General features: G+C 35.4%; 1 protein-coding gene across 1 annotated transcript; it reads left to right on the top strand.

The window, feature by feature from the left end:
- The first annotated feature begins 724 nt into the window (after positions 1-724).
- LOC110676951 lies at positions 725-7,321 on the top strand. The gene is made up of 4 exons (XM_021846980.1): positions 725-1,499; positions 2,016-2,195; positions 4,872-5,355; positions 6,646-7,321. The coding sequence occupies exons 1-3, from the start codon at positions 1,164-1,166 to the stop codon at positions 5,175-5,177; spliced, it is 822 nt and encodes a 273-aa protein (XP_021702672.1). The 5' UTR covers positions 725-1,163; the 3' UTR covers positions 5,178-5,355; positions 6,646-7,321.
- Positions 7,322-10,828: the final 3,507 nt, after the last annotated feature.

Here is a 10,828-nt window from a genome sequence, read left to right as displayed (position 1 = left end):
ATTTCAATTACTTCTGGCGACATTGGCCACCTACTGGCATATTCCGGGAATGTGGTGCCCTCAGAGAAGTGGCCACTTTTAGAATAATTCTGAAACCTTCCTTGTGACACTCCAAACTTAAAACTCTCTTTAAAAGTTTTTAACATTTTGTAACCATAACTTCCCATTTGTGCCAACATCTGCAAATTTGTTGCCGTTTTGTTTAAAATAAATTTTATTGTAGAAACTACTGAATCCATGGTAAAATTAAGAACTGCACCAACGATTTTCAACCGACTACATTAATCTGTTAACTCCACCAAAACATAGTCAACACCACTATACAAAAAAAAAATCGGCTTATTTAACCATAGTCGCGGTATTTATGACTAGAAACATTCTTCATTTGACAAGTTTCGCATTGTACCTACTTCTGACCACACTGTGTTGTACGGTGGGTGTCACGGATCGAAATACAATGCTTTGTAGTGGATGCTACTATGAACATGGCCACATTTACTGCACTGCTCAGTGATTTTTACCAGATTATAGTGAACTTAACAGATTTTTGTAGTCGGTTGAAAATTGTTGGTGCAGTTCTTAATTCTACCATGGACTCGGTAGATTATGCAACAAAATTTGTTTGCGTGTAGTTTTAGCATATACAAGCGATCGGTGACATGAAATTGGAATTCTAACGATATGTTCTGATGCCGGCCTGATTTCAACGCGAATAACTCAATTGGTCCCCTAAATGTTTGTCATGTCTAATGAACATTATCAGGTGCGCGGATAAGAGGCTCAGGCACTGTACCATCCGTTCGACTTTCTGCTTCTTTGTCTATTAGCAAGCGGAATGCGCCCTGACAGTCCTACGGGAATGCGGATTTGGTTACATTAGATAGCATGAGCCTATGCATGACGGCGTAGTCGACTGCCGAGTCGACATACAAATGACTTTTACTGTGCGCCCTGTTTACAACACATTTTTTGTTTAGCATTCGTGTTTACAAACAAATTGAAAATAACACAATTCGCTGTTTCCGATTTTTTTTTCGTGACTTCGTTTATATTTGTCCCGCGCGTTCGAAAAAAATAAGTTTCCGTGATTTTGTGCATATTTGTCCCGTGTGTTCCATAAGCTTGTTCTACAACCGTGTCCACGTCGTTGTTTATGCTTAACAATGATTGCATCAGCTAATTTGTGCTCAGTTGGAACCCGCCTCTCTGAGTACGCCAGGAAATTGCCCCAAGAAAATCCGAATGTACGGAAGAGGTACATTCAAAAACTAAAAATAATCAAGTATAATGACCCTTATACACTACAACTTCAAACTGAAATGCCAACGACTGTAACTACTGGTCATGTCGTTGACTACCTGTTGAATTTTAAGTCGCCTTATACCGGAGATCCGGTGAAGAACCTCCGCAGTTTGGACGCTTACCGGAAATTCGAGGCAGGTTTCGTACAATCCATGAAAGGACGATTAATTGAAAATTTCTACGTCGTAGTGGGAAAGGTATGTTTTGAATAAAGTATTTAACTAGAGAAAGTGTTCCGCTTATGGCTATAATGGTTGTATCACCATAGGCGCAGTTACCGAAAAGCTAAACATTACATATACTTTGCAATTAAATTAAATGGACAAATTGATGTGAAGTTTTGCGAAAAAGTTACATGTCTTCTCAGTGAGAATCGAACTCACTGAGAAGACGTGTAACTTTTTCGCAAAACTTCACATCAATTTGTCCATTTAATTCAATTGCAAAGTATATGTAATGTTTAGCTTTTCGGTGGTTGTTAAACTTCCACTCGGCTGGTTAGCCGTAAACCACGATTCACAATTTATTAAAAATTTGAAAACAAATTATCGCGTACCGTCAAACATATTTCACAATAAAACACTAATATAAAAAGATAATTATTTAGTCATGAATCGGTCCTACAATATCTGTCTTACAATTCTAGTAGTGGGCACAATTAAAGATGTCATTACAATTACAATTAGGATCTCACCCCTTTCTATATTTTGTAGGTTGCTCATTCAATGCGGCTCAACGAAAAGCCATTGAATCCGTGGGTCATAGTCCAGCGAGAAGGAACAATCATTTCGGCTCACTGTGACTGTGCCGCTGGCATAAGTGAAACGTGTTCGCATGTGAGCGCCATATTGTATGCCTTGGCAAATCTTCATCAATTGACCACTGATGGAAAGGTATGTATTCCCTGTCGCATAAAGACAAACATATAGACTAAATGTTTTGTTTTTTTATCTTGTGGTAAAAGTGATTATAGAACGAAGCCACACCTCAAATTTTCAAGAGCACAAGACTTAAGAACCAAACAGCGCTCCGCGTTAAAAATCTATCCCATTGGTCACCACCAGCAAGCAAGCAAGTTGATTGGTTTCCAAAGCGAACTGTTGTCGGATACTCTCGTCTTGTGCACTTGAAAATTCAAAGTTTGGCTTCGTTTTATAATCACCTTAACGGTATTTAACGCATGTTGATTATGATATTTCATACATTTATTGCGGAAATCAAAACCATCTAACTGAAGTTTAGATTTCTTTCCTTCATGCGAGAGTGAAGATTTACCTGAATTGAACAAACGACTTTCCCACCTTTTTCATAAAATATGCAATCGTTGTACGAAATGGTTCACGGAAATATAATTTGAAAGTAAGGGTAGGCCGGGCGTAGTCAGCACCTTGCAGTACCAAAAAATATGAATTAAATTCAAAATAAATATTAAAAAAAAAATGTTGTTGGTTGATTATGATCAATGCCATAAATGAATGGTGAAATGTAAAATTTAAAAGGAATATAAAGGGTTAAGCGGGCCATAGTGAACCTAACAAATGTTTAGTGTATTATGTGTGGTTAACTCCATTATCTCGTCAACATTTTTGTGCAATATTCAACAAAAACTTGACCAGTTAAAAACTACATTCGAAAACATCAAATTGTAAGGCTTGTTCAAGAAGTGTATTTAAAAAAATACATTAACCATATACTTTATATGATCACTATGCCCCACCTAACCCTAAAAAAGAAATATCGCTTTCCCGGAAAACGAATGGATGTTTTCCGATTTCCCATGAATTAATATCTTCAGAAATATTTGGTGGCCATGGGAACAAAATGAAAAATCCGGGGTCATTATGACCACAAAATCAGCGTATCAATGGCCAGTCTTAGTAAGGACTTTTAGAGAATGCATTAAGGCAGCGTCCATTTATTACGTAACGCTAAAATTGGCATTTTTTGACCCCCCCTCCGCTTCCGTAACGCTTTTTGTATGAAAATTTTCAAATTTTTGTATGAGCCGTAACGCTTGAGCCTACTCCCCCCTCCTCCTCGAGCGTTACGTAATTTGTGGATGCCGCCTAAGTAGCTACCACCATAAAAAACTGTAACAATATTCATTTCAATACTTAAAATTTTAAAAACGTACATGTTTGTACTTTGTTGTGATTTAAGCAATACAAACGTTATTTTAAATTAAATGTCTAAATGTACTCGATTAGTCATAGCCATTTTGGTCCACTATTATAAGTGGAAAACTATGCTAGCAAATTGGTTGAACTATTGTCGCAATTACTAGAATTGTGTTGTCCGTTTACTATATGTAAACTTACTAATGGATCGTCCATAAATAACGTAGCAGTTTTTGGTCAATTCTTCAATTCTCGACACCCCCTCCCCCATCTTAGCCTTTTTTCCATACCTAATACATAGTACGTCACAAAATCGTAGACACACCCCTTCCACCTAAAATGCTACGTCATTTATGGACAGCCCCTAATACCCAACCCCACCTTTAGTAGGTGTACCTTTTGGAGCTTTTTGTATGTTTCCGTTGCTTAGAAATAAAGCTAATTTTATTTCAAAACATTTAAAAAAAATTTTGAAAACATGTTTCATAACCAACAAGTACCTGAGTCTAATTTGATGTGTAATACAAAATTGAATATATTCTAATCAATCTCTCGAACTGGAAGAGCCTGGTGGTACTTCAACACTGTTTTTTTTTTGTTAGTGACACGCAGCATTAAATATGTTTCATAAGAAAAATTAAAAATTGTATTTCTTCAAAAACACAGTGTACTTTAATTTTTTTTATTATTGTCAATAATCGGTGGCCAGAAGAGGCGTCGAGGAAAATTTAAAACCTGGAAAAACCAGAAACCTAAATTTAATAGTTTGTGTACAAATGTAAATTATTTTTACATATTAAACACGAGTTCAGATCGATTTTGAAAAGCAAAAAAGTGTTTCGACCGAAAATAACCATTAGGATATCGGAAATATGCTGCTATGAATAAATTTAAAAAATAAAGTCAATAAAACTTTCTTTTTTTCAACATTGTACTTTTTATTATTAGCTCTTTTCTATAATTTATATAAAAATCATTCTGTTTAATGAAGTGGCTCACACTACCATCATTATTATACGCAGAAAAAAGGGGTTTCAAAAATATTGCTCAAAAATTTCCAAGTGGATATATTATCAATATCCACTTTATTATTATCAAACTATAGACATGATATAAAAAAAACAACATGCTATAGCTATAGTATAAGTCGCTGGCATTTATCCGATTGTATGGTGGTTTTCTATGCAGTCTATTACGTTTTTCTTAGGTGGCTCATATTCCCCCGATTACCCTTAACTGCTCAACCACGTGTTGTAAAAGAAGGATTTGTCTAAGTAATGTACTAGCACCGCCGATTTGCCCACCTTATTTCTAAGAGCTTTGCGCATAATTGTCCATGTATGGAATTTCTTTTATACCAGGGAAAGTTATATAAAGAAGGACAGATTAGCTGTAGAAAAAGTTTTATGATGAATTAAAGTTAATTATTTTGATACTATCATTTTTTTTCAGATAACTGTCACCGACGTTCCGGCCTACTGGCAACAACCCAGAAAACGTGTGAAAGATGACTTATACAAAATGGTCAAAGACGTTGACTATGGCAAAAAAATCAAGCGATATTACGACACAAACATCAACAAGAGCCGAACCGAATTTTTAAACCTTCTGGAGACGATAAAGCAGGACGGAAACAATGCAGCGGTTTTTGGATCGCATTGTGATAATGTTAATTTCACCTGCATCCAATGCTGCGAAAATGATTATCCAGATGAGATTTTTTTTGAACAAATCAATTCTTCTCCAGAACAACTTTAACCCTGCGTTAGAAGGAAAATCCTTAGACGTGCTGATTTCAATTGGCAAAACGCTTCGCTTAAAATTAAACCCAAATGAGATATCGTTGGTTGAAAAGTTGACCAGGAAACAGCACGAATCTAAGCTTTGGCATTGGGCACGTACCGGAAGAATAACCGCCTCGGTTTTGAAAGAAGTGGTAAGTGCTATTCTTACAAGCCATTCCATGAAAAAAAAGTATAATCTCTCGTTATTTGGAAATATCAGGTAGCATTGTTCCCTATAAAAAAATGTTTTTCACATAGGGTAGATGTACCAGTATTCGACATCCTAAGGTAAACTATTTATTATGATTCAATCAAAAGACTTTGCAATACGTTCAAAACGTCAAATAAAAGCTTTCAATCCATGTTTAGCAAGCAAAATATAATAACCTGTTACACACTTTGTTTTTGTAATGGAAATTGGGGTGGTGAATACTGGATCACCTGCACCAGTTTCGCCATGTTTTCTACTTACTATAAAAATAGCGTTCTGTGAAATTTTTAGCTCATTCGGTGGTGATTTAATGGTGACCCATAGACAAAGTTCGTTTATATCAAAATTACTATAGAGAAATTTCGAAAAAAAAAATGTTCAAAACACTCAAGTGTTGTAATCTAAGTACAAGTTTCTCTGCTCATAATGAAAACTTATTAAACCATCGTCAAAAAAGTTGCCAAAGAACAAAAGCTTTTTGAGCTGATTTTATTTGAGATAATTGCATAAAAATGCAAGGTTATAATAGCAAATTCATGAATATTTTTGAACAATTTTTATAAAGGTTTGAAGAATGAGTTTTTCACTATGAGATGATAATTTTTAAATTGCATTACAGTACTAACGTGTTTTGAATATATTTATAAATTTCTCCATATCAATTTCCAAATAAACTTACTTTGTATTTGGACCACCTTTAAATCACCACCGAAAAAGCTGAAAATTTCACAGAACCCTTTTTTTATAGTAAGGATGGTAGGACTAGATTTTCAAACATTTTTCTTCCCTATTCATTTAAATATATGAAAATTTGACTGGTCGCCCCTACCAAATTCTGAGAGATTGTATTGTATATATCATTCCTCACTGGACTCTCGCAATGCTGTTTATAGTTTATCGAACAGTTGTCGCAAACATTCAAAATGGTATATCTCAGAGTACAGTTGATTTTTTGGTAACAAATCTTCATTATGTCATTTAGCGAAAAAAAAAAACAATTGCTCGATTCTATGCTATCGCGCACGTGGATAAGCTTTTCTGCATTAATACTGAATAACGGCGACAGTCCAGTGGTGAAAGAAATTGCTGATATAGGATATCTCAAAACGAGTATTTTTTTCAACATGATATACGGTTCTAAGATACGGTGTAGAGAAAAAAAAACATGTGATGAATTATCTAGTTAATTTGTTAATAAATATTTTAATGGACTTTTTTCTTCGCATTTTAGGTGTATTCTTCAAATCAAGTCCCTCCGCCAAAAAGATCTCTACTGAAGCGTATTTGCCACCCATACAAGGAAAAAGCCATAAACACTCCTGCTGTAGCCTATGGCAAACAATACGAGTCAGTAGCGAAACGAGATCTAGAGCGTATCCTAAATCAAACACACCAAGATGCAAAATTCGTTGAGAGCGGAATCGTTATTGATGGAAAATATCCCTTTATGGCTGCATCTCCGGACTATATGGTGCAATGTTCGTGCTGCGGTACTGCTTCCGTAGAGATCAAATGCCCATATCGCCTTAGTGAAAAAAGTCCCTTGAATTTGCAACTCAGTTTGCGCGAACTTGCAAATTCGAGAGACCCTTTTATTAAGTTTGACGGGGAAAAATTCAGCATGGTAGAAAGCCATAAGTATTATTTTCATGTTCAAGCACAGATTTTCATCACCCGAGCAAAGTATGGAATATTTATGGTATGGAGCCGAAAGGAGAAGTTGATAATAAGCGTACCTAGAGATGAAGTTTCTTGGGGCAATTGGTTGGCCAGGAGTAAGTTGTATTTTGAAAATATACTGATTCCCGAATTGCTTGCCAAACATTTTACTTCAAATATTAACTAAGGATGTAATCTTGTTAATCGTATTTTATTTTTTTATTATTAAAGATTTTTATAAAACCTAATCACTTCTTGCATTATTCTTTTAAATCTTGAGAGATGTTTTGCGAAAAATCAACATGCTATTAAGGCCACATTGTAGAATGACCAATCCCTTTATTGCGGTAAAATGTAAATCTTAAAACTTAGGACATGTGCAGGAAAACGGTTTGTGGCGGCGAAGGATGTACCATGGTTGAACGAGATTGCCCAACTTTACGGCGAACCCAGTATACTGAAGGTGGCCAAAGTTGGATGGATACGATAGACAGGGCATGTTGCAAGAATGCCGGAAAACAACCCTGCAAAGCTGGTGTTCGATTCGAAACGGTTGATACAAGAAGGGCGGATCGATTTGGCGAGCGTGGGACAGAACCGAGGATGGAGAAATGCGACCATGAATGAAATGAGAAATACAAGGAAGGTTAAATTACAGACAAACAGTCACACTCTCATCACTATCCATCGACCATCTTTTTGAAGATTGATTCCAATATAAAGTACACCGGGGCAAGTTGAAACGGCTGGGGTATGATAAAATGGAACTATATCATAATGAAATTTTATAATAGTTAGAAATTCAATGGCAGAAACATGAAGTTGAAAGATGGAATAAGCTTTTCAAGAAGAAAAATTTGCTAACATTCATTAGCATCATATTCAAAGCTTCGCATTTCATCTTGCCCCACCCATTTCAACTTGCCCCGGTGTACCTTATGGTAGGTGATATATCCGCCATCTAAAGCTCTGGCGTTGTTTTTGTTTGTGTTCGATATTTACAACCTGAGACAGTGATTTATCCATTAATCCATTGGTTTTGATCGCGTCTGTAGTGAAAAAAAACACTGATTATCAATTTTATTATTTTATTTTATCAGATTTATGGTTACATATCTTTTTGTTTTTTTTTTACAAAAACATGAGTATTATGTAATCGAGCAGTTTAGGTTCACCAATATGCAACAAAGTTTGACGATTAAATCTACCGCGTTGTTATTATTTTCAAACCGTTGAAGAGCGGTTGCCTCGATCATTCCTCGTAAATATTCATATTTCATTTTTATTACACCAATTATTCGCTCTACGTGTACTCTTAAAGAAGTAATCTGTTTGTCTCTTTCAAGATCAAGAGGATTTAGTTGTTGGTTTTTCTTCAAAAATGTAGGTATATTCAATCTTGCACCACGAAGAGCAATCAGATCAGCAAAATCAAACCCTTTATCGGCAAGCACCACATCACCAGGCTCCAACAAATCGAGAAATCCAGAATTTTGTCCGATAAATCTATCTGAACATCTTCCGACGAAAGCATTCGAGATAAATGAAACAGCGCCATGTGGCGACATGGCAATTAAAAATTTAACAGTATGTCGCATCTTGTAAAAGCTATGGTGAGAGTTCGCTGCTTTAGGATCCGAAGGAGTTTCACATGACACTTCAAAACAGTCAATAATAAACACTCTTTTATCACCTAGTGCTTCCCGGAACAAACGCGGAAGGTGTCGAATGCTGGTTTCTTTTGAAGGAGGTTCTAAAGCGTATTTTAGAGCGGAATACATAACATAGATCGTCCTGTGAAAATATTTGGACACAGTATTCACACATACTGAATAGTCATCTGCCAGATCGACGAATGGTGTACCACGACGCAGTTTACGCAGAGTCATTACAAAAACTTGATCCTTGGTTAGATGGCACGACGGTTTAAATAATGAACTTTCCACAAAATCAAAAATTTTTTTCAATGTTTTAAAATGATCAATTCCTGTGTACAGTTTCGCTCGTTCGTCGATGGCGATCCAATCCAACCCTCTTGTCACTTTAACTTCAAGTAGTGAAAGACGACTTTGCAGCTCTGCTAGTTCCGTGCGGTACTTTTGAACCATCGAACAATCAGAGCCAGAGAAGCAGCAATTGGTTTCATGATTCTCAATGTTCATTATTTCCTCGCAGTGTTCATTACGACCGGGATCACCTAGTACAAATATAATATATAAGAATTATTAAGGTTTTCAAAGATCGATCCGGACTAGTATGTGCTCCAAAACCTGACACCCTGAATATTATTTTTACGTGAACTTTGACACAAATGGAACAGAGCCTACTTCTCAGCTTAGTGTGCTGAGAACTTCCACAGACAAAATTTCAATCCAAAAAATCACATACAAATCTGGTCGTTCAAAAAAGATCGTCAAGAATATTTTCAATATGTAGTTTTTTAGTATGTCTATCATATTTGTTCTCTAATGCATCATGTTCCAGTTAGTTATATTTGAAAAGTATGCCTACAAGATAATGCATTGAAGTACTCCTTCCCTTCTTATGGGACATATTTTCTAGATTGCGTTTTCAAAACTATTCTGTTATTTTCTTTGACGTTGAGGACAATACAGCTTTCTTTGCTGGATACACTTTTTGGGAAATAATCTACAATTTAAAAACATCCCAGTCGTGACAGAACACCTGAAAAGTGAAAGTTCAGGAGAACGAAGCTTGGAAGAGTTTTAAAATTTTGGGGTTTGAAGATTTCTTAAGTGTCATAATAATTAATTTAAATTTCAATACAAACAATCTTACCATGGGGGAAAGGGAGAATGAAATATCCCCAATAATGTATTGTACCTGGTACATATATCATGGTACAAGTTGTCAAGAAAATTATTCCAAGGCTATCTTAAATGAAGACGATTATCAATAATGAACTTATTTCAAAATAATCATATGTTTTATAATACTACAGGTGTGTCAGAAGTATGACGTAATTAATGAACAGTCCCTTACATGATTTCATGGTTTTATAAAAGTGCTTTGGATAAATTGAAGACCATTTTTATAATTTTTAAAATTCATGAGATTTATTTTTAAATTTTGGCCTTTGGCCCAAGATATTTAAACATTATTATAGGGACAACGAATAAAAAAAGTGGTCTAAAAATATTTGTTAAAGAGCCATATTCTGATTCATGGTCGTTCTTGAGCAAATATTAGTTTTGGTTTTCAGTCCGCGAAAAGATCATTTGTTTGAATTTAGAAGAAAAATAGTGATCTCGAAATGAACCAGAGAAGTACAAAGTATTTCCTGTTGCATACCGTAAAGTGCCCTAATTCAACGCATCGCGCTTTTGGTCCAAAAATGTCAAAACTGATGAAAATTTTAAAATTATCCCATACCGCTATCTGCGCTGAATACGGTACATATATTGTTAACATTGGCGTAGAAACAGGGGGGCCCCTACAGAATCGTCCAGGACGCCCCAGAAAATTTTAGGATAGCATATATCAAAATAAAAAAAAATAAATAAACGTGTTTATTATAGGCAGATATAACCATGTTAACCAACATGAAATGTATTTATAGTAACTTTATGCCACATTATGCTGAAAGGCGTGGTGAGACTCAAACCCACAATTCCCATGCATATTTCAAATTCAAAGATATCTTACTAACCACAAACAAGTCATCGTTTATTTCCTTATTTAAGAACATTGCAAAAACTACGGAAAATGCATCTTAAAATTTGATAGAACATTTG

Source organism: Aedes aegypti, chromosome 2, assembly GCF_002204515.2.
Source record: "Aedes aegypti strain LVP_AGWG chromosome 2, AaegL5.0 Primary Assembly, whole genome shotgun sequence".
Taxonomy (NCBI): Eukaryota; Metazoa; Arthropoda; class Insecta; order Diptera; family Culicidae; genus Aedes; species Aedes aegypti.
This window is presented reverse-complemented; position numbering and strand designations above follow the sequence as displayed.